This window comes from Pygoscelis adeliae, unplaced genomic scaffold (genome assembly GCF_000699105.1).
Source record: "Pygoscelis adeliae isolate BGI_AS28 unplaced genomic scaffold, ASM69910v1 Scaffold358, whole genome shotgun sequence".
Lineage (NCBI taxonomy): Eukaryota > Metazoa > Chordata > Aves > Sphenisciformes > Spheniscidae > Pygoscelis > Pygoscelis adeliae.
The window spans coordinates 1,228,612-1,252,374 of NW_008825429.1; the positions used below are offsets into that span (position 1 = coordinate 1,228,612).

A 23,763-nucleotide genomic window follows, 5' to 3' on the forward strand; every position below is an offset into this window, starting at 1 on the left:
GACATCTGGGGAAAAAAACCCTAAAGATGGGGCTGTCTAAATTTTCAAGAGCACACTCTAGAACGACCAGCCCGTGGAGAGGGAAAGACGCTTGCCGAAGACTTGTGTCCCAGCCCAGGGTAGGGCTACTTTGTAAGAAGCGTGGGGGGAAGCTTTACCTTGGTCCTACGTTTCAGCTCTGTATGTAAGTCTTGCACAAAACATTTCTTTTATGAATAAAAAATTTCATTTAAGATGAATGAGAAGCTGAAGAAGAAATCTGATTTCTCCAGTAGAAAGAAAGGTCACAATATAATGAACAGTACACAAATGTGCAGAATGATGTAGTGTATAAACTAAAACTCAGCGCATGGCAAAAGATTTGCAACAGACACGAAGTCTAAGGTCTTTTATTACGTTGTATAGATTAAATATATCTTCAGTAGAGTCTCTTTTTTAAAACACACAAAAGGAAAAATACATTCTTCATGTACATATGAAATACTGACCACATAGCAGGGACCATGTACAGTGCAAAGTATGAACACAGCTACAGACATCACCGCCGTGGATGATTATCAGGCTTTTTCTACAGTAAAGTGGAACAAGTCAACGTTTATGCTTCCAAGAGAAATCCATCCCCTTCCCTTCCGTGGCATTTTGTGGGATTGTGCAGGAAAGGTTGGGGTTTTTAACTTTTTAAAGGTATTATAAAATCCTTGCATTGCATGAAAAATTATCAGACTCTACCAGCTTGACCTCTTTCACTCATTCATAATCGTAGTACAATTTTTATTGTGATTGCAGCCCAACTCCAAAAATCCAGGGAAAAACAGAAATATATATAACCTGGTAAAGAGAAAGGAATGAATCAGACTGATTGTTGCAATGTCCAGGAAACATGTACCCACATGTACACACATACACAAAAGATGGAAGATAGCGAGGTGTGATTGAGCATCTCCTATTTATTACAAGTTTGGAGCGAGGGCACGGGGTTGCATGTTTCACTTCAGCAGCGAATCTCTAGTGTCTCTCAGTATGGGATGTCATTCTGGTAGTACTGGATCATGTCATATGTCCTACTCCTAGATAAGAAAAGCAAAGCCAGAGGTAAGTAAAAGTTTAAAAAAACACTGCACCCATTGTCACAGAAACAAACATCAAGATCCCACAGAAACAAAACATGGGTGAAGGAAATTAGCTGCTAATCAAAACTAGCCCTACACGCTTTGAAGGCATTGTGAAGGCCCAGTTACTGTTATGAACAGCACAAAACATCCTGCTCTTGTTTAAACTAGGTAAAAAAAGTATTTCCACGCTTCTCAGTATGGCAACAGCAGCTTGGATCCTGTGTTTGGATAAGCCAGAAGCACCTCACATTGCATTGCCAGTTTGTTTTAGGAGAAGGAAATGCATAATGAACGAAGCAAGATCATCAGGGCTGCATGGAGACCGGATCATGTGGAAATAAAAGTAATCTTAATTAAGGAGAATGCTAATAATGAAAATAAAAGTGCAGGGGAAATAATAGCATTAATAGCAGCATCTCCGATGAGTGACTGAACAAACAAATCTAAGCCTTGTTACAGGTAACTCAATTATCCATGGGCAGAGCTTATTCAGGTCACAGACTAACCATGCCACAGGTAGAGAAGCTCAAGCTTGTCAGAACTAAGCTGGCTCTGGGCATTCACCAGCAGCATGACTGCCTTCATAACCCCCAATATTAATCTAAGATTCCGAGCAGATGCACCAGCAGGCACTAGAAAATCCAATTCAGTTCTAGCAGGGCTGTATCTGAGCCAGTAAGCCTTACTGGTCTCAAGCTGACCCCATATGGAACTACACAAGAGTTTGTATTATTCTCCAATATATCCCACAAAGTCTGTATTGTCTGGGATTAATAATAAAACATGCACTTAAGATGTTAAGTATTAAATTTATTATATTAAAAGTATTAAATATATTAAAATTACATTTTACATGTAATTTCCTTTCAAAAGTTTTGCACAAGATACCAAACTATTTGTATACTTGCAGGGAAAAAACCTACCGTTGATTGGCTAGCTGGTGATTAAGTTGATTTTTAAATTGCTACGAATTGATTATTCCGTTCAGCATACTGAATAGTAGATGACAAATAAAATGGCCCAGCTACAAAGACATTAAAAAACCGCACTGCCAATGTTCTCTACTTGAGGCATTTTCCCTAGCCAATATTATACAATAAGTAACATATAGTCTAGCAAAATGATTAATATGTTAATGTAGTATCAAGTCATGAAGAAAAAATTAGCAGAAAGATTAGAACTCATTTCTAGAGAAGAGTCAAAAACACTTTTGCAGAATAGCAAATAGCACAGAATAGCAGCTTTGAATTTTAGGAGGATATTCAGGCAACTTAATGCCTACAAGCAATTATAAAAAAGATTTTGAAAAGTCATTGTAGTCCTGTTTCAGCTTCATTCTTACTCAGACCAATGGACCATGCATGTTGTTTTTAAGAAACCTGCTCCTTACAAAATAAAAGGCAACAAGCTTCAAGATCACTCTCTCTTCATTCTGACCAGAAGGCATACTATTCCTGTTGCCATTCAATACCATTCTTTACTATTTATCCCTTTATTCGTAGAGGTGACCCTACCCTACATGAAGGGGATATCACAACTAGACACATAACCCTAATATACAGTTTGCTGTGCCCTAACATAGGAGCCAAAATGCTTAACTTTTGGGCCAAAGATTCACTCTGACAGAAAATCTTCTACTCTTTAGACCAGCCAGCCTTCCTATTTGACCAGCCTGGGCTTAAGCCTTCCTTCCCAGTGTAAAAGGGAGGAGATGCAGCATGTTCAGAAGCAAAGCTGCTATTCTGCATTATCTAAATATCAACAACTCAAAAATGTTTGGTATCTGACTGATAAAACTCTACTTTTTAGCTCTGCTCAAAGCTTGATGACCTTCCTTTAGCCATAGGGAGAAGACATGCATAGATGCCAAACCTGTTGCTGAGGAAACAATTCTGGATGATCTTGATGATGAAAGTTGCAGCCTCCCGTTCAGTCATGTTGGGGCTGAACCTGTGTCTATATGCAGAAAATCACAAAAAGCAAGAGTAAAATTAGTGAGGTTTCCTTTCAGCATGATACAGATGTGTCTTTGCACAAGCTCAGCCAGGTGTTGATGTCACTTGCTACAAGCACCTACTTCTTGTGAGACTACCTCGTACAAATTATGTAGTATTTTAATAAGCACTTGCCGTTAGTCTTACAGTGGAGACAGAGGCTGTGAACTTTCCATCAGTCTAGTGGTAACTCCAGGAACAGCAGATCCCTCTTTCTAGGCAGCTGCTGCTTTTAAAATACCTTTGTACCCAGTGGTGCCCTTGAGCTCCAGCCCATCACACTTTATGAATCTGTGCTTATCGTTAGGAAATTGTAGGAAGTTACATGCAGGAAATGCTGTGCTAACTCTGCTCGCTCTGGAGCTACCTCTGGAGGCATAAGCCTGAAGGGCTGTTTAAAGTGTCACATTAGAATGTGTATTGCCTAAGCTGTTGGGTGTTACAACATAGTCCCATTCAGTACTGTTATCTGTAGAACAAATTTTAAGATGCTGTTCTTCAGAGTCCAACACCATTTCAGAGGGCATCAGACTCTGCAACACACTACCTCTCCTTTTCCTTTACAGTCTTAATTTGCTAGTCCTACGAACTTAAAGATAATCCACGTACTCGCACAGTCATTGAACAGCTTGAACTTAATTCTATGAAAAGGCCTCTGGAATTCCTACTTTCTGAGATATTTTATAAACAAAATTTACCATTTTTACAACGTTAAGACATTTAAGATATTTGAGCAGCGTGACACCTACACTCACTGCACAAGTTGTGACAGTATACATTCTGTGAAGAATGTATGAACATTTTCAGGTTAATACATATGCTGACTTACTTCAACAGCTTGATTGTCTGCCCTCGGAAACAGGGCAGCCCTGTATCCAACATTAATGTAACCAGTGAGACAACAGCATCCATATAAGGCCTAGAGAAAAAGAGGACAAAAAGGTTACAGCACTCAAACTTCGGCAGCCTTAGGAGGTAAAGCAGGCAAGCTGAGGAGTTCAACGAGCTGGCTCACACCTTTTTCTGTAATTAAATCAACACATGTAATCCTCTTACATTCGCTGGTGAAGCTACACCATTGCTTGCAATCTGTCACTTTAATTAAATTTCATTCCTTTGTGTTGGACTACCGGATACTCAGAATGCTGCAAGATGAACATTCTCAAGGAGGATTATAGAAAGCAATGCTTTAGTAAACATTTCTTTGGCATCAGAAAGGTGAATCAGTGCATCAAAACAGTACAAAAGGCTGAAACCAGCAATACCACTAACAGATTATCTTCTAATTACTCCATGTAATTCTTTGCTACATCAGCCCAGCTTCCCTTCTCCCTCTCCTCCCACTCAGAACATTTACTACCTACCAAACTATTACCCTACTACTTTGGTGACATTTTTGCCTTGACACAAAACTTTCTCCAGCCTGCTCCCCCTCAAGGAACCAAATTGATCTTGACTCCAAGACAGCCCCTTCTGGGGCTACTAGCTGAAGAAACTTTGATTCTTTAAGATAACATCAGTAATACTTTATACTCGTGATAAAACAAGCTTTTATCTGGACTCTATTGTGCTGTCCTCCTCCTACCCACATGCAACATCCTCTTCATATAGATTTATTAGTGCTCCTGCGTGTTAAAGGAAACCCTGTTTGCTTGGTATGGAGCAAGGTAAAGTTGAAAATCTTTACTGTGACTGGCTGGCAATCACAGCTGAAGAGCTGAGCTACCAAAACCCCTGCATATTTCACATCAGAAAACAGTAGCACCTTTTCACATCTCCTACCTAATTAACTCTAGCTGAAATGGTGATCAATGTGATTGTCCTATTTGGGAAAACAAGAAAGATTTTGATTCTGTGGTTTCTTACTGCAAAGTTTTAACAGTATACTAAATCCTGTGAGGAAATGTGTGTAACATCACATTTATAAATTGAATATAATATATAAAATTTTCAAATATAACATAAGAACAGAAAAAAACCCCACAAAGTTAGGCTGTAAAATTGCAGGATTATTAAGTTGTCTCAAAGTTTGCAAGATGTACCAGGACAGTCTGACAGGCTCAGACCCCCTACAGACAAATGTTTATTATTATTTGTCTTCTCATCTGGTTTTAGGCATGCAAGCATTTCCACTCTTGAGCAGTTAAGAACACCTTACCTGACTGCCAGATAGCCTCTGACACACATCTCCATAAACCATTTGAATGGAGTTGCCTCCATTTTCCCTCCCATTATCATCACCATCTCATCAGTCAGCTTAATGTCAGGCTCCCAGCCCAGATTTCCACCAGGTGAGCTTTCAAACATGAATCCAAAATCTGTGCACAAAAGATAAGCTGTCTCGTAAACTTTGTTGGTTAATTGTGCGCTCTCAAAGCTGACAGAAAAAAGAAGAGGTGGATTTCACATATTAATACCTACTTTTCCTACCAACATTTCAACCCCAACTGGAAAAAAGCTTTGGTGAAGTCTAAGAACGCCAACAAAAGAATCATCACCACGACATTAGACTAGACGTAAGAATGATGGCATCAAATAAACTCTTCGCTGAAACATCCGTGCAGTTCCAGAAAAGCAAAGCTAAAGCAGAGGTTACAGCCTCACACAATTATATAAATTTACTTGTCAAATTTAATTCATACCCATACAGTGATGGAAGGAACCCAAAGATATATTTATATATTTACACATATATATACACACATATATGTATGTATGAATGCCTAAGTACGTATACATGCATAATCCATACGTGTGTGTATATAATTTCCTGAAGCTGGTAAAACTTTACAAAGCTAAATTTACAGAGAAGCAGCCAACGCAAATATACATACAATACTGAACTGGCATGAAAAAATCCCATGTATATTTACAAACTGTGAAATCAGTATATAGATTGATCTCAAAAAGGAAATGGCTTACTGTCTTCTATGAGCAATACTTTACAGCAGAAGGAAAAGGTAACTACTGAAAGTCGAATGTGGATATGACTGACCAATATGAATGATGTGTCCCTTTTTGTCCAGCATGATGTTGCCATTATGCCTGTCTTTAATCTGGAGCAGAAACAGGAGAAGACTATACGCAGCCATACTGCGGATGAAATTATAGCGAGCCTGTACAAGCAAGAAGTTAAAACAAATCAGAAGAACACAGAGAATTTAATAACTCTCCATCCCAGAAGCAGATACAGCTGAACAATTTTTTTTTTCTTTTTTCCATTCGTGATTAGTTTGAAGCAATGTTCAATGATATTCTCCATACATCTACAGCTGCAATAACTTCTTTAGCTAACTCACTCATAGCTAAAAATGGATTATCAGCATCAGAAACCAGATACAGCATTATGGTAGTCATTATCCAATTATTTGTCATTATTTCTTATAGCTAGAATGTTTCTCAGTTGAGATTTTGCTGTGCTTGCCAACTGATATTTTACCTTCTGGAATGCAAGGGTAGACTCATCTCCATATTGCCTTGTAAAGTAATCATACATCCCGAAGTCTGTCTGCCTGCCCAGCTGGTCACGGGATGTGCAGTCAGGAATGCATTCAATAACACCGCACTGAAGGGGAAGAAGAGAAACAGGTCTGTAAAGCACGCTCCCAACATATATTTTGTTCATGGCTCTTGGCAGTCATACAGGTCCCCTGGGAAATGTGGGGAAACTTACAGATGACTGAATACAGAATTTCTAGTTTATTCATAAAAGAAGTATATCCAGTTTTTTAGGATTTCCAAGCAACATAAGACAAGCTCTGTGACTTTCCACTGACTTGCACAATGTAGTCCCCAAAATCAAACAACAAACATGAATAACCACAGGCAGCAAAATTTCAGAGCCAAAAGCTTTAGAAAAGCAGGAAGCAGGAGAGGAAAGACTCTTTTTGTCACTGGTACTTCAAATATTTGGCATAAGTGATGTGGGCAATATTTCCTTACAGTATGAAATTTTTATGTGTGCTGGAAGAGAAAGTCTTTTTTAATTAGGAACTATTTTCTATAGCAGTACAGTTAATTGCCCACTTACCCCAGGAGCTGTGGCCACCACTCTGTATGGAAACACAAAGAGATCCAGGCCTACCAGCTGAAATATGTTCTTGAAAAGATCGATGATTTGTAAAGCTAACATGTCCTGTTATACAAGAAAAAAATTGCACAAGCATTACAGGGGTTACGGATCATAAGTTAGATTACAAAAATGCTCTGAAGAACTCTGAAGTTAACGTTAAGTTACCCCAGCAGGTCTGCAGATGTGTGCTTGTGCATGCACTGTGGCTCTGGGGGAAATCAAAAAGGGAAGAGATAAATGCTGTTTAAGTGGGTAGCAAGCAACACTGAAGATTTAACTGCTGACCTATGAAGAACAAACTTTTCCATCACTCTTTGAGAAAAGGGCTTCTAATAACTCCAGGGATAATAGCTAGCATTCCCACTTAATCAAACATAATCAAACTTCAATGTACAAGATACCACCTTGGAAACTACTGCTATGTTACCAATAGTTCAATCGACAAATAAACTCTGAAAAAAGAATTCCAAGTCATGGTAAACTGTCTTGAAAGAATGGCCTTTGTTTCCAAACCAGAATTTCTCTAGTGGTACAACACAGTTCTCTCCCTCAGTCCGTAACTACTGGAGATTCTCAAAATTCCAAAGAAAAATATTTCTATACTAAAATTATTTTCTTCTTACATATTGTCACCTACAAATCTGCCTTCTGTAACTGCAAAGCCTGATAGCTTTGTACCTGTCTGCAGTCGTCGCCCACTTTAAAGATAGCTGCCTGCCAACAGATTTTCTTACTGTCCACCCCTTCTTCTGCACTTTCATCTATGGAATCAGAACGACAACGCAGACCTGCAGGAAGAGTACAAAGCAAAACCCAGACACAGACTTAATTAGTAACTTTCTATCATGACAAGCCCTCTGCACTTAAAAACACAATGTTTCACTGCAGGTGCACTACAGATATTTCTGCCTTGCAAGGTGAACGCCTAAGATAGTTCCCTTTGTCTACTGGAACTGGAACATATCAAAATAGTGTTCATGATTTACCTGATAAATGCCTGAACTGCATTAAGCTGGTCAGCTAGAGCATCCCACAAAATTTATTATAAGAAAAAACTGCCGAAACTTGGAGTTTGCTACAGTCTAAAAACCAGGGAAAGGCAATCAATTTATATGTTAGTCTAGAGCAACTGTTAACATTTCTTCAAGATACCTAATGTGGCTTGCTCCCTGGGACTTAAAAAAAAAAAAAAAGGGGGGGGGTAAAAAATGGATTTAAGTTTTCAGAATTTTCATTTCTGAGTCAAACCACTGCAGATAAAGTTCAACATGGAAATAATTTTACCGCAGCAGTACAGGTCACTAACAGCAGGTGATTTTAAAGGAATTGCTGACTCTTAATTAGTAGTGTCAGTGATGAAGATGCAGTTACTAACCTTCTTTTTCAAGCTCACTAACTCCACATCGTTTCACTTTAAATTTGGCCAGGTAGGGTGCTTTTGCTGCACTAAATTGTAATAAAAACAAAGATGATGATGAGTGCAAGTCAGCCAAACAAGAATTTCTAGAAAAATACCTAAATATCGTGAATTAACTTAATGGGAGAATATAAAAAGACCATGGTACCTCTGCATAGGAGTTCCTGATTTGTAATCAATGTCCAGAACAATAGCTTCAGGATTGCTGGGCAAGTAACAGCCTGCAAAATAGAGCAGACAGCTGAGAACAAATCCATTGGCTAGTGCGACAATGCAAGTTGGAGAATAACTGATGTTGGTGTCTGTAACTTCAGTACATAGTTTTGAATTCAATAAAATGTTAGAGGTAAACTGGAGATTATAGTCTGTGAGCCACGAAGGATGCAGTATTCTTTGCGTTAGTTAGTGAGTGACTGCCAGAAACTAACAGAATACAGTTTTGAACTAATACTGCAGAATCTGTACCACAGAAATGTACACACAGGACCTCTCTTACAATAGTCCCTACTAAGATGTGGCGGTATGTCCCAGTGCACTAGGGAGGGTTCTTAGCAACCAACACATGGTAGCAGAATTGAGACCTGTTAGACAGAGATCAGGAAAAGCTTTCATCAAACTCCATTTTAAAGAGAAGATTCAGACTGGGAAAACGTATGTTCAAGATTTGTAAGGACCTTCAGACAATCATGTTTCAAGGGAATGCCTGATGGAAGAAAAAGGAGAATGAAAGGAACTGGACACGCTTCATTCTTGAGGTAACATAACTTCACAAAAGCACCTCATCTTTTTAAAAAAGGTGGTGGTCCAAAGAAAAAGAGCTTATTTGTCTTCCCTCTTCAGACATACATTTCTACTTTTATCCATGATGTGTGTTATCTAACTTGCTCTTGGGCAAGTTTTGATGCACCATATAGAAATTATTGTGTGGCTAAAAATATTTGAATTGTTTCAAGAGAGAAACAATCCAACTGTAACAGAAGAACAGCCACTGGCACCAAAACTGAGAGCTGCCACTTGCAGAGATTTCAAGATTTGCTTGCAGAAAACACAGTACCCATGTCGAATGCAAAAAGCCCACTATATTACATGATTAAATCACTTCTTACCAGGCTGCACTTTCACCTCAGATAGAGCACTCAAACAAGCTTTTTTTCTTTCATCTCCTTTAGGGAATGGCCTAGAAAGATGAATGATATTTTATTCATCTGCATACTATATATTATTCTATGTACTAGCCTCAAATTTGTTTCAAATTTACACAAACTTCACTAAAAATGATTCTTCCTGTAACGACAAAGATCTTACTGCACCACTTCTAGAGGTTACTTACAGGCTCAATACCTAACCAGAATGTCTTCTATCTTAATGAAGGTTATAGTCTTTGCTTTGTAGATTTAACATTGATTTGACATACAGGTTGTTGACAAACCCAAACCCAAGACATGTGAATGAAATATATGAAGGCTCTTCCTTATACAAAAATTTGAGCACAATTATACCTTTGTAAGCACCGCTATAGTTATACCAATATAATTTGCCCTTGTGGAATTTTTTCTAGAATAAGAACATTGCTAACTGGAAAAGGACAAGCCAGCAAAATGCCTATGCAATTACACGCCTAATTTGTTCACATACTTAGCACAACTGCAGGTGTCAACTCGATAATTGGTAACATGGTTAACGATTAGTACGTACAATTACCCAATTTGCACAGGCACTTGTGTTCACCATCTATTGAAGTCAGTCACACAATTACATGCTCACCTGGTATAGCAGCATGCAACTGAAAGGTATTACTTATGCTCTAGTTTTAAGCAGTACAGCGGATTACTGAAGCAGCAACATAACACTTAAGATAATGAAATCATCACAGATGATACATTTATTCACTTACGCCATCTACAAAGCAAACAGCATCTCCTCTGTGTTGTCTTTACATTGCAGATGCACAAAAACCAGATTCATTTTAAGGCTTGGGTGCAAAATGCAATGCTTGCAAAGCACAATTATTATCAGATATTTAATTATGACTTCATACTAACAAACAGAGGATTGATTTCATTCTAAATATCACGATATTCAGATCCTAACCCCTGCTTTTAACTCATCCTACTAGGTGAAAACATCTTAACATGCACATAGAAGGCACCTAATATTTGATTGTTTCTGTGAGGTAAGTGTCCTTTAGCCTGATGCCCTTATACTGGTGGTTTGCAAAGCTTCATTTTAAAGGAGGTATGTTCCAGGAAATACATTTTATATGACTTTCAAATACCTTCATACACCAGAGAATGTTTTAAAAATATGCAATGAAACCACACTTACAGACTTAGAGCTTGTGTGCTGAGCTGCTGCCATCCACTGGCAAGCTTTACAAAAGTTAAATTACATATCTTACTGCAGTCTTTACAGACAACAGTGAGAATCTTTCTATGAGCAGGACTTCCAGTTTTAAGAGATCAACAATCCAGTGTTTATGACACCAAGTCTTTCTCCATAATCACAATTTAGGAATGAAGGAAAAAGACTTACGTATGCAAAAAGAACAGTCGTCTTTGTATTACACTGCACAACGAAAACTCTTTGAGAAGAGGAAAAGACAATTTCATGTCATTTTAGCAGAAGGTAAACCATTTACCTATGCTTGAGTTTTTTTGGTTTTGTGGCGGGGTTTTGTTTTGTTTGTTTTTAAACTCCACACAAAATGTTTGTAACAAGTTATAATATGCAAAAGAATGACAGTTAATCTGGTAAACCTAAACAGAGAAGTGCTGTTTTTTCTGCCTGAATCAAGCTCTGCTTACTGTTCAGGAAAACATCAGCAGCATATCCAAAAAGCCAAATTAATGATGCAGGTGACAACTAGACTGATGGGATTTCAACTAGGACAAGAGCACCAAGTGCTTTACCAATTCCAGTCCTGTATCAGTGCACTTTTCTATGGAACTTCATTCTACTATTACCAACCACAATTCGATAAAATCAGATTAAAAACTAAAGTTCAAGTTCAGAATCATCTGCTTCCAAAGTAAGAAGTTATAGCTGTTTCAGACGGACTGCTAGCTCAAAGCACGAGCATGGAGATCAGGGCAGATATGAACTATCCCTAAAAGTCAAACTAAACTGTGCCTTTGCATCCTACTACAACTCTGAAGTTACATTTAAGACAAAAATCCTTTTCTTATCACGTAAGTAATAAATTCTTTTTTCCTGAAAACACTATCCCAATGCCCCTAAAAGCAACTTAGTCTCTTAATCAGGACATCGGTAATTAACAGAACAGCGAGCCCCAAAAGAGCACAATTTCTCCAATACTTACTTGATAATGGCTGACACATTGGTGATTTTATTAAAGAAATCAAATTCCCGTTGGTAGAACTCCTTGGCTGGGCCAGATAATGAGCTAGTTATCTCCTCTACTAGCTGCTCCAGAAGTTCCCCAATGTCAGCTGTGTGTGAAAAAGGAAGCACTTGTGTCAGCAGCTTATTTCAGAAAGCTAAATGCTATGGGTGATGGACACAGCCACGTTCGCATAGTATTCAAAAAAAAGGTACTGATGGAAACGTTGCCACATCTCTTTTGATGCATTCAGTCAGGTAGAACACTTCTACACAATGGGCCCTACCTCTACAAATGAAAGAGAAGTTCCTAGCTAAAAGGATTCCTCCTGCCAAGAGAGAAGCAGGAAGGAGATTCAGTCTGAACTGAGACAAGGAAATTAGTCAAGCTAGATTATATTTTAAAGCACTCACGATCTTTTTGGTGGCCTTCTTCATCCAGGTAGATATTAGTTTTCATGTTCCAGATGAATTGGTGAGCCAAGAGCTGGGATTTGGCAGCTGCCCACAGGATGTATTCTCTAACGTAACCCATCTGCAACCATATCCAGTCCAGTAAGGATCAAAGATCATTACAACTCCAGCAGACTTAATATTACTGCTTCTAACAGCTATTCTTCAAACTCAAAAATATTTAATGGATGGAAAGACGACCTCTGCACTCTCATTGATGTTGCTAAAAAGGCCTTTGAAGAATGACAGTGTATTTTAACAGGTAGTGAATTGACCTAAACTGTTTTCAGCTTTATTACTGACCTATTCCATTATTCTAACCAACCTTCTTCCCACCTCTGTGCCATTTTCTATCTGTTCTATTTGGATTTCAAATCTCTTTGAGCTTAGGGCATCTCCTAGTATGTGTACAAGGCACAGTGCAATAGAGACACTGGTCTTGTTTGGCATCACTAAATGCTCCTGTAATACCAGAAATCTAGACAGCGTCATATGGACTGCACATTTTGGTGGCAAGAACTGCACGTGCTGGCAGAGTTCCACAGGAATTCTAGAAAATAAGAACAAACTTACAAAACAAGTTGAAGTGTACAAGGGAATCCTACTCATTCCAGAAGTTGCATTCCCTTTCTTCTACTTGCAGCTACTTCCGTAGTCCGTAGATGTTTCTATGTTTGACTGATATTAACAGACAAGATGTCTGATGTTCATACTCTGCATTGCAGAGGATACTTACCTATGCAAAGTTCTCAAAGAACAACTATATACAGTCACCTACACTACTGGCTGGGGATGTCTTCACCTGAAAATAATGCACTGACCAGAGTTCACATACCTTGTGGGCAGATAACAATGATCTCACATTAATGAACTCTGAACTTGGTCATCAAGCTTTACTTCTGGCTTCTGCAAGATGAAGCTAAGATCTGATTTCACATACATGACGGAGCACAAGACACCCCCTAGATGTCTTATCCAGTTAACTCCACAACAAAATGATTAAGGATAGCGATTTAATTTCATTACTGCTTGTCTGATGCAAAGCTTCAAAAGCTTTATTGAGACAGAGTCCTCATCTGGGGTTTCCCATAACAAAATCTCTTTCCTGACAGATGAGCTACATAGCCTCTGGTTTCTCAAGTTTACCTGTTCGTAAAAGAGGTGTATCCAAAGCAAGCCAGCCTCTAGAGACAGTAATTTTTCTTCTATGTATTAGATATAGGACAATAATAAGCAGCGTAAGTTTAAGCTTAAATTTTGTCTGATTTGCAGTTTTAAGTCTAAAAGCTGCTTTAAAAATCTGTTTTGTTCATGTGCAGCTGTTTCATAACCTCACCTTGTCATAACGAAGTGCCTGCACAATCTGTGGAATGTAGAATAAAATGGCATCCTGAAAGAGAAAAAATGGCAGGGGTTTTATCGTTATTGTTTTAGTAGTTGGAAGGGAAGACAGGTCACATGCACAGAGAAAAACTCCCTTCAGTTAGGTGACAAACAAAGTACCACTGCGTCTTTATTTTAAACTATATATATGCGTTCTCTTCAAATCAAAGTATTTTTCTGTCCAGTTACTCCCTTCAAAAAAATCATTAATAATAATGTATTTTACAGTCCTAATACAAGTTTGACAAGTGTTAAAAATCCAGCCTTCTGCTGCTTTAGAAGAAATGCCTTTCCACTGAGAGAAGATTCTAAAAGAACAATTTGAGAAGAGCAGTCTGAAGAATTCAGCATAGCGTGATTTACAACAAAAAAGTTGCAAGTACATGAGCCAGTATTATGTGGGACAATCAACTTTAACTTTTCATCCCAATCTATCCACATTCTGCAATGTGGTGTGCCCATTTAGCATACATCTCTCTCCATGGTATTAAAATGAAGCCTGTGGCCACAATGACTAAGACTATAACTTTACTTGGAGTGTTAAGGTTCTCCTGGAACTCATCTTACCGGAGGAAAAGATCGCAGGACTTTAACCCCATACTGAGCTGTTAGAGGATGAGGTGGATACATGCTTGAAAAATAGGAAAGGCCAGTTGGTGGATCTGTTGGTGCCCAGCACAGAACATGGCTGAGCTCAGGTGCATCAGCATCAATTGTATGCCAGGTAACCAGGTACTGAAAAAGCAGGTCAGACGCATTAGGAGTTTATAGAACCCAATAATGTCTGGGTAATACACATCAGACAGCAATGCTATAATCTAGCTTCCTATAGCAGGGGAAGTGAAACATGGTACATATTATTTTACAAAACCACAGCTATTGTATCTAAAGCACTTTTTTCCCATGGAAACATAACTATTGGAATCGCCTCACCTCCCAGATCGCCAGAGGAAGTTAGTGAAGTCAAGCTACTAAAAGCACAATACAGGAGTTCTAGCACTGGGAGAAAGAAGAAAGGATGAGCCCTTTTGTAAGAGTCAAAGAAGGTTCAGTTTTCCTGCCATCTATTTTACAGGTGACATACAGAATGCAGCTCTGACAAGACTGTCCTTCACATGGCTAGAGTGCTTCACTGCAGATCAGTATGATAAGTCTCCTCCATTTCAAGAGGCTTGGCCTCTCGACACACAGAACATGTTAAGCTTGAAAAAAATTTCAGCAGCAGCACTCGCCATGACTCGGTCCAGTGGTCTGAAATGGTGGCTGTACTGCAAGTGATGAGTTTTGTGACATTTTGTGTATGGTGAGAATATATGCAGGAGCAAGATGTACCATCAGCTAACTAGCCGCCTAACTCTTATTACTGTAATTCTTGCCTCAGCACCCTATTTCCACAGCTGTTCTGTCATTCTCTCCTACAGATCTATGGTTAGCACTAGAACATACACTGTGTTAAAGACTGTATTTTCCAATATATCTGAATGAAAGAGGCATACCGGGGTCCTGTAACAGTATAAATATTCACAAGTACCTTTATTGCTTCAGGAACATCACTAACAGCTCCTGGGTCCAACCGAACCAGGCGGGTCACTTCTGTTCCAATAGCTTCAGTGTTCTTAAATCTAAGTATAACCAGGAATACAATAACATTATTAGAAAATTTTGACAGCCTCTTCTATTTATGTGAAGATGAGGACAGCAAAAGGCAGAAAAGTATATGCTTAACAAACAAATAGTCCAACTATGAAATAATGCACACTGAGGGACCAATATGCTGTCAAAAGAGGATTCGGGAACAACTGGTCCTCATTCAATGCTTTTGTATAAACCACTAGTATTTTAGCCCACTATTGGATTCTTGGCTGAAATATACTGTCTGGGATTCTACAGAAACCAGTGTGCAGAACTCTACTTGGCAAAAACTATCACTGTTGTAAGGGGGAAAGAATTTCCCTTCCCTTCCGGAGCCAACTATGCTAATTCTCCTATAATACTTACTAAAGTGCAAGCCAATATATAGCTAGAACACTTCATTCAAAGATACTTTTACCACTGTTTAAATGCTATGCCTGCTAATGGGTTAAATGCTATTAAAAACCAAACATGATTTCTTCTGAACAAAACACTGTCTAAGTGTTAGCAAATGGAAGCTGGACTCCACTAGAGCCCGAACCAAATGAGTATATTAAGTAATCCAGTTCTTTTCGTCGCAAAGGTCTCAACCAGCTGTGAAAGTATGCAAGGGGGCTGTAAACAGGAACAAGTGCCATCAGTACTTACAGTGTTAAGTACTCACTCAACTTCTAAGGCAATTCTTTCTTCTGAAATATCTCACCTGGTAGGCAGCTGTACAGCAAGATGAGGAGAAATGCTCCAAGCCAGGTTTACATTATCCTTCCATTGCTTCTCACTAAGACTGATATATTTAGACCTCCAGTTTGCTACACTGCTCTCTCCAGTTTGATCCAACTCTAGCTCAGGGGAAGACAGTGGATTGTACCATGTGATTAAGCGTTCAATCTCAGTGGCCTGAGGGAAACAGGAGAAAAAAGAGTGTGTTTTCTGGAAGAGGAAAAAACACTCCCAATTTCATACTTTAGTTTATTTATCCTGCAACAACAACAGGGTCTTAGAAATCTATGCAGTTTCCCCATTCTTCTGATGACCCACCAGCAACGAGAGCAGTAATGTTCTTCGCTTCATATAGTACTTGTGCAGCTGCGTACCTCTGTTAGTCTTCTTAGACATTCCTTGAGAAAAGGATAAAAAAGTTTTCAGTGGCTTTTGTTCAGTATGTTAAATACTGCTTTCAAACTGTCCACACTGGGCAACATTAACACGTAAGAACTGAATAACCATAGGACATTTGTAAATTTAGATCAGAGTGACTTCACAAAGTCAGCACTGCAGCTACTTATTGTACAGTTGTTCTCTGAATATATGGAGTACAACAGGCTACAGGGATATCAATTTAGCCAGTATTGCGTTCACTTTAGAAACACAACAGCCTACTAAAAAGAAACAGCACACAGTTTACAACTGTACAAAAACACAGCCCACAATCTAATGTCACTCTGTTACCCACAAAAAGCACTAGGGGCATGTTTGCACAAACAAAGCAATTTCCTTACAGGATTTCAATACCTCTTGACCTCCAGCCTTACTACTTCTGCACTACAGAATTGAACATTCTATCAAACAAAACAGGTAATTTCAAAACTTTGCTGCTTGCTACCAGTGAGACTTTTTCTGCCCCCCTCCAAAGTTTAGCACCACTGATTAAATACCCTGCCAGAAGAACAATGTCCAATATTAAAGGTAAGTATTGACTTTAAGCAACATCTGCATATAAAATATGCTGTAAAGTTGGCTGCAATGAGCTGGTTTCAATCAAAAAGATACCTGATTTTTTAGATATGGTTGACATGCCACTGGACAAAGGGTAAGTATTTATCCATCCTTGTGTAGCCTGTTGCCGAGATCCAACGTTGATATCCAGGTTGCTCCTGGTGTCTTGATTATCTAACAACAGAGCACAGATCTGATGTAGAATACAATCAAAGAAACAACAGGCTTTTGAAATGGCACATAAAAGAACTCACCAGGCGGCACGAGTTGGCTGGCTGTCAGATACTTCTTGTCTGAGAACATCGCTGTCCAAAACTTGATCAATATGCTGATATCCTCACGAAGCCTAAAACTTTGAGGGACAACTTGAAGAAATCACACAAATAATGTGAAGTTGAATGTATTAGAAAAAAACAAAACCCACACAAATCTAATCAAGTCATATTTCTTATTCTGACCAGAATCTACAAGGATGAGACTACACATAACTACAGTTTATCCTCGTTGCTTTATTCTGTCTGACTGAAGAGTACAAACTTCCTATGATAACTGAAAATTAAGCAGCAGTCTGTCAGCATCTTGGATTAATTTGAAATTTAATATTACAACTGACAGACCTCCGCACATTCAGACATTCCTATCAATTATATTATTTTCTGTTGTGCCTATGTCAAATGTTGAAATCATCAGATTCAGTGTGGATGTATTTTCAAAACAGTGAAACTTATTTCAGCCACACAATCTATAACAGCAATTCTTTAAATCTTATAAATCTAGGTACAGGTTTGAGCATTGAATAAACTCCAAAATAAGGAAAGAAAGAAAAGAACAGAAACATTACTGAAGGTACTACTTTCTAAACCACACATAAAAACTGGAACTTATATCTAAGCCTCTTTGAGATGGTTTATGAACTACACAAAAGCACAAGGAAAAGAAAAGTTTCTGTTAAAATGGGTGAAAAAGGAAAGGAAGAAGTTAAATCACTAGAAGAGAAAGACAGCTGCTGCTTTGAAGTATCATGGAAGGTTCAGGAAATCACATGCACACTTTCAGTGAGCAGTTGCAAATAAAAAAAGTACCTGAAATAATCAAAGGCAGTTGAATAAATCTTTTCTCTCAAAACGTTTCTAATAGTTGCATTTGGAACCACATCAGCATGCAGCAAAGACAACCCAAGAGTCAGCAACCTAATAAGAAGAAGTTAGAGAATGAAAATTTTGGCATTCCCAAAATGGTGACCAATGCAACACCATACAAACCACAGCTACAGGTGTAACTCCCTTCAACTCATTGAAAAGTGTCTGTTTCAGAGCTCTTGGGAAGTTGTTTTCATTATCATCAGCCTGTTCCTAAAGCTGTGATTCCTGAACCATAGAAATTTGAAGCCTTCAAGTCACAAAAAGTGAAAACAATTGATGGAGCAAAATTATCCCCAACTGATACATTGACTGGATCCATGATGCTGGCAATTCACTACGTGAAATTATCCCATTAAGTTTTCTGAAGCACCAAAAATGACTTTCAAGCTAAAGTTAGCTAATTCTACTTTGAAAACAGAGCTTAGACTCTTCATCATTCCAGGCTTTTAAGGAATTTTCACCACCTGAAGCCAAGGACAAGTTACACATTTAGTGTTTAGGTTTTTTCTTCCACCCCTCTATTTCTTATTTCTTCCACCAAGGAAAAAGCCAAAACTACTCACTTAAATCGGGGTCCAATTGCTGCCACATGCCTATTCAGACTGCCTTTTGCCCCTCCAATGTTCAATGAGAGAGACCGCTGGAGCAGGCTGGAGAAGATCTCTATTTGGTCAGAACTGCAGTACTTGGCTATTTCAAATCTCTGCACCAAAAACTGAGAAAGAGAGAAAGACATGCCGTGCTTCCTTTGACCTTTTTACACCTCAAAAAAACCCCAGTATTTTCTGTTTCAAACCCCTTTCTCCCCCTCAACTATGATGCTCATCTAAAAAGAGTGTGTCTCCTGGCTTTGAGGCAGAGGGACCATCGTGACTTCGCTCCCTTCCTGAATCATGAGAACAAATAGTGCAGAGTAGCTTAATCACAACAAGTCCCACACGTGGGACGTTCCGAAGAAATACACACCTCTATCCAGATGTAATGCGGAGTCACCTCTGGTGGACAAGGCCTAGGCTGGCTCTCTTCTGAGGCTGCTAATGGATCTGCTTCTTTCTGCTCAGCAGAAAACAGGCCAACTTTCTGCTCCACTGTCATCTGCCAGGCTCCTGCCATTTCCCGCATGAACTGCAAGAAGGAAGGCAACAGTGCTTCCTGTTTCAAGAGCATCTTCTTATATGGAAAGCATGATCTTTCTCCATAGGCCACACAAGAATCTAATAAATCAATTAAAATTCACTGCAATGTTAATGGAGAGGCAGAGACAGGTCTACACACTCCACCTGAAAGAAAATGTTTCTTTCACATCCTAAATTATGACAGGAAGAAAGACTCCCCCCCCGAAGTTCCGCTAGTAACAGAAAGACTAAGGGCAACAGCAGACAAACACCGTCTTTTGTTGAGGAGACTGAACTGTTATATCAGCTGGTGCCATCCGTCCTCCCGCTCTACTAAAGGTTACTGCCTCCAAGACCAGGACAGCAGAGACAAGCGTATGCCAGGTTCTCACGTACTGCAGGACACAGTCTGGCTCATGAGCACTCACAACTGATGAAGCACACAACATAAAGATGGCACATAATTCCCTTTTGCTGAACCTGCTCTAGGGAGCAGCATCCTCTGGTAGAAAGGAGGCCCAGCAACCAAGGGTGCTTATCTGATCTCCTCAACAAGATACAAAGCAATTTCCCAGAAGCCTAAAGAGAACAAATGAAACTGATGCTTAAGAAGTTAAACACTGAAATGTGCATGTAAATTGACCTAAGTAAATTTAGATTGATGATTATCTCCAGCAAGTGAAACACTTAGTGCTCACTAACTGGAGCAATTACCAAAGGCAGTGTGGACTGTCACTACACCATGCTCAGTTGCTTTTACTATTAGATTCGTCCCCACTTCACAAAATACAGCTGGTCTAGCCTGTTACAGGATTAGGACACTTGCAAGCCTACTTTTTATGCAAGGGTGCAATGTCAAATACCAGAGGCTCTGACTGGTGAGCAGGGACATTGATTTCTATTTGTTTTAAAACACCATTCTATAAATTGTGGTAGTTCAGAAGCTGATTCATGAGCAGCTCAGGCATCTCAGCAGCAAAGTAAATTGTACAGCTGAGATCCGAACAGATTTCCTTTGCTATATCATTGCTGCTGCTGAGAAAGATCCATTTCCCACAGTCCACTTTGGGAGGGTGCTCAGACTTCCAACAATACACAAGCAGAGATTTCCTGGCAGGCTAAACTGATTAACAATGCATTTAACATCCTTACTTGACACAGATTCACAAGAGCTGTGAATCTCTCAAAATTTTCTTCTTCCCCCCTTGCAGGGGCTGAGAAAGAGTTGTTAAATAGCTTCCTACCGGCACTTCTATTCCATTCTTGGCAGCAAGCAGCCACTCCCAGCAAGCAATTGCTGTTTCCATGCCATGTTCATTGAACATCCGCAGGGGTCCCCAACACAGATGATGAAGGAGCTGGGGATCACAGTCTGAAAACAAACATTCACTCAGATTTCTACAACAGAATAAACAAACGCTTTTCAAATCAGCATGAAATTGGTGTGCACAGCATGTAATAATCAATTCCTAATAAATAGTTTCTAGTTTAAGAATGCTTCTCCCCAGTATAAGCCTAATTGAAAAAACTCAAAACATGGGTTTGCTTCAAGTTGATGCGTACTGGGTTTGTATACGGATCGTTTTTGTAGTTTATTACCCTTGGCATTCACAGCCAGAAAACAGAACTCCATTTGGTTTTCATTACCTTTGCTGCTTATTAGCAGTGCAGTCAACTTAAACATGGCCTGCGTATAGAATTCAGCGTGGCCTGATTCAAGAGCATCATTCAGCTCTTTGACCATCAGTTTATTCAGGTCAGATGTTCGTCCTGTAGCATTTGAGAACTGAATCATTCCAGAAACCTGTAAAATACAATGGTTTTTTCAACAGAGAACAGTATTTTTAGGAATCTAGTTTGGTACTGTTCATGTGCTGATTAAGGAACTCCACAGAGACATCTTTTTTTACTACTTTGCTAAATCTTTAGCTTTATCTACAATCTAAGAACTCTCTGCAAGACCAGCAGTAAAATGATCTGCTTAGTAACCTAGGAAAACTATACCCTTTATCTTGACGGAATTTAACTTTAGAGTCTGCGCTTAAAATAACATCGAACCATACAATAGTTTAGGTTGGAAAAGCCTTTTCAGCCATGGCTGAAAAGCCATGCCAGAGCTCGTGAACGCTCCACACTCACGAGAAATCCTGTACTTACCTCTCCTGCATAGCGGTTGCGCAAGTTAAGAGAAGCCATGAAGTTGGAGTAGTCCTTCTTCACACAAGTCGGTCTTTCAGTTAGCTGGGTTGCCTACGACCAGACCACATATAGATGTTTATACTGTTCGTATCCAACCACTTGTCTTTTTTTCTATTTATACCTTCACATATGTTTTAAGTTTAGTTTTCTTTATGGTTATAAACAGAATAGTATCAGGACTATTAGGTATAACAGTACCCAGACTGATAAAAATGAAATAAGGAACATGTGCATTAATTCCATGTATACAGTTTGAAATATGTATGTATTTGTATATACTTTTTGAAAGACCAAAAAAAGCATAAAAAGGGTAGAATCTCTGGGACCGCTGCTCCCTTTTCATGAACAGGTAAGGAAGAAGACAGAAGAGTAGGTGTGATCTTGGTTCTGCCCTCTCCATGCAACAGTTTGCTGAACTGACAGTAATGAAGAGAGAGTATTTTGTTCCTGTCTTTAAAAAGTACACTAGTAATCCATGTTTCCCTTTGCAGAAGCACTTTGCAGGAATTTGTGACTCAGAGGTTTCTCCTCAAAAACAAACAAAAGAAGGATTCTTTATACTGTAAAAATGAATTTTTTATATTGAGGATTTAATACTAAAATATGAGGCACCAAAAATTCAACACTCCTGCAATGCTTTGCTTCAGTACTGCTAATGGCTAGCTTGGCTCAGCAGTGGATAAACTTTTGAGAACTATTCTTATTACACGTTTTGGATATAAAATTTGCATACTATTGTCTTTGCATTAGCAATGTCCAGGCCATGGGAACAAAGCAAGAGGAAAAACAAACTGCTAGCAATCTGAAAGCTTTCTGGAAGAGCTTTTGTCACTTGGTTGACATGCAGGAAGGCCCCCAATCAAAACAAATACTGTTAACCTATTAAGAAAATGAGAAAGTTGTTTCTCTTATTTCCTTTCCAGTTATAAAGTTTCTAGTTTCTTCCAGCATAGTCTTTATTCTATCAAGTTTTTTCACCTTGCCCGTTTAGGGAACTACATGACCGCACTCCTGAGTCCTGGGAATTCTTTATCCTATTTACATTTAGTGCCTAGCGCTGTCTAGAAGGATGACTGTAACAGAGAACCAAAAGGAAATCCTGCTAAAGCTGGGCATGGAGGCAGTTTCAGAGCTGCTGCTAGAAAACAAGCTGGCTGATGATACAACAGATTCTACTGGACATTTCTCCAGGAGATCAGAAATTACAACCACAAATGAGAAAAAATGAACTGTAAAAAACTGCATATAACTGCATGAAATGTTCAACGCAAAAGCATGTTTTGAGTGAACCTATGTAAAACTCAGAGCAAACAGTTGTCACCCGACACTCACCTACGTTACTATTCCAGAAAGCAGCTCATTTCAGCCTTACACAAAGATACTACTTTCAAATCATTAAAAATCACCTACAGAAAACTCTTAAACAGCATTAGATACAGTTTTATTTTCTTGCTTGTTAGCATCTTACTTTACAGAACAACATGATTGGAAGATACCTTGATTTGAGATGGAAAGAAATAAGGTATCTGAGTAATGTTCAAGCGCTATGACAAAGGTGATTTAGAAAAATCTGTATTATGTGGCTATACTGAATGTTATAAAATTAAAATGATAGCTATAGAGCTGCACAAACAAACAAGAATTTTGTCCAATACTCACGCCCAGAGTGGTGTTCTGTCTGTTGTAGCCTGCAAAGTGCAAAACGCTTTCTGTAGCCATAGCCAGTCCTGTGTGCTGGGACAAACCTGATACCCAGTTCTGATGTTTGTTTAGGTACTCCTGACAAAAAAAAAAAAAAAAAAAAAAAAAAAAAAAGAAAACCAAACCAAACCAAAAAACACAAGCAAACAAAAACAAGTGTTTGTTGGAAAACTACTGTGTTTTTCAAAACAAGGCAGCTCATAAGCAAGTGTTGCATTCATTGCAAACTACCAGAAAACTTAATTACACACATACCTGACGACAACAACAAAAAGACTGCCTCTACTCAGTGCCTACTTTTAGGCACTGCTCCCCCGGCAATAAGAAACTCTGAATGTCCTCCTAAATATGTAAAGAGTAAGACTCGTTCCATTTTGTAAAAGGATAAAGTGATCTAGATAGATACTTGAAGGCTGAGGTGGTCTTTAAAAAGAATCACCTTTCACAAAAAGAACCTTACGAAAGGAAATGCTTTGGACTCCATGGAA

General features: G+C 38.9%; 1 protein-coding gene across 1 annotated transcript in view; it reads right to left on the bottom strand.

Annotated features, from left to right (window-relative positions):
* Positions 1-360: 360 nt before the first annotated feature.
* Positions 361-23,763, bottom strand: part of PI4KA (phosphatidylinositol 4-kinase, catalytic, alpha) — a 62,520-nt gene continuing 39,117 nt past the window's right edge. The window contains 28 exon segments of the mRNA XM_009330750.1: positions 361-1,067; positions 2,985-3,068; positions 3,936-4,025; positions 5,265-5,424; positions 6,102-6,222; positions 6,546-6,671; positions 7,137-7,241; positions 7,857-7,966; positions 8,554-8,624; positions 8,744-8,816; positions 9,702-9,772; positions 11,915-12,044; positions 12,349-12,469; positions 13,724-13,777; positions 14,338-14,505; positions 15,302-15,392; positions 16,106-16,299; positions 16,441-16,520; positions 17,173-17,292; positions 17,373-17,467; positions 17,469-17,483; positions 18,201-18,308; positions 18,824-18,975; positions 19,227-19,385; positions 20,620-20,747; positions 21,023-21,179; positions 21,533-21,625; positions 23,234-23,353. Coding sequence (XP_009329025.1) covers positions 1,016-1,067; positions 2,985-3,068; positions 3,936-4,025; positions 5,265-5,424; positions 6,102-6,222; positions 6,546-6,671; positions 7,137-7,241; positions 7,857-7,966; positions 8,554-8,624; positions 8,744-8,816; positions 9,702-9,772; positions 11,915-12,044; positions 12,349-12,469; positions 13,724-13,777; positions 14,338-14,505; positions 15,302-15,392; positions 16,106-16,299; positions 16,441-16,520; positions 17,173-17,292; positions 17,373-17,467; positions 17,469-17,483; positions 18,201-18,308; positions 18,824-18,975; positions 19,227-19,385; positions 20,620-20,747; positions 21,023-21,179; positions 21,533-21,625; positions 23,234-23,353 — 3,048 coding nt within the window. The 3' untranslated portion in view covers positions 361-1,015.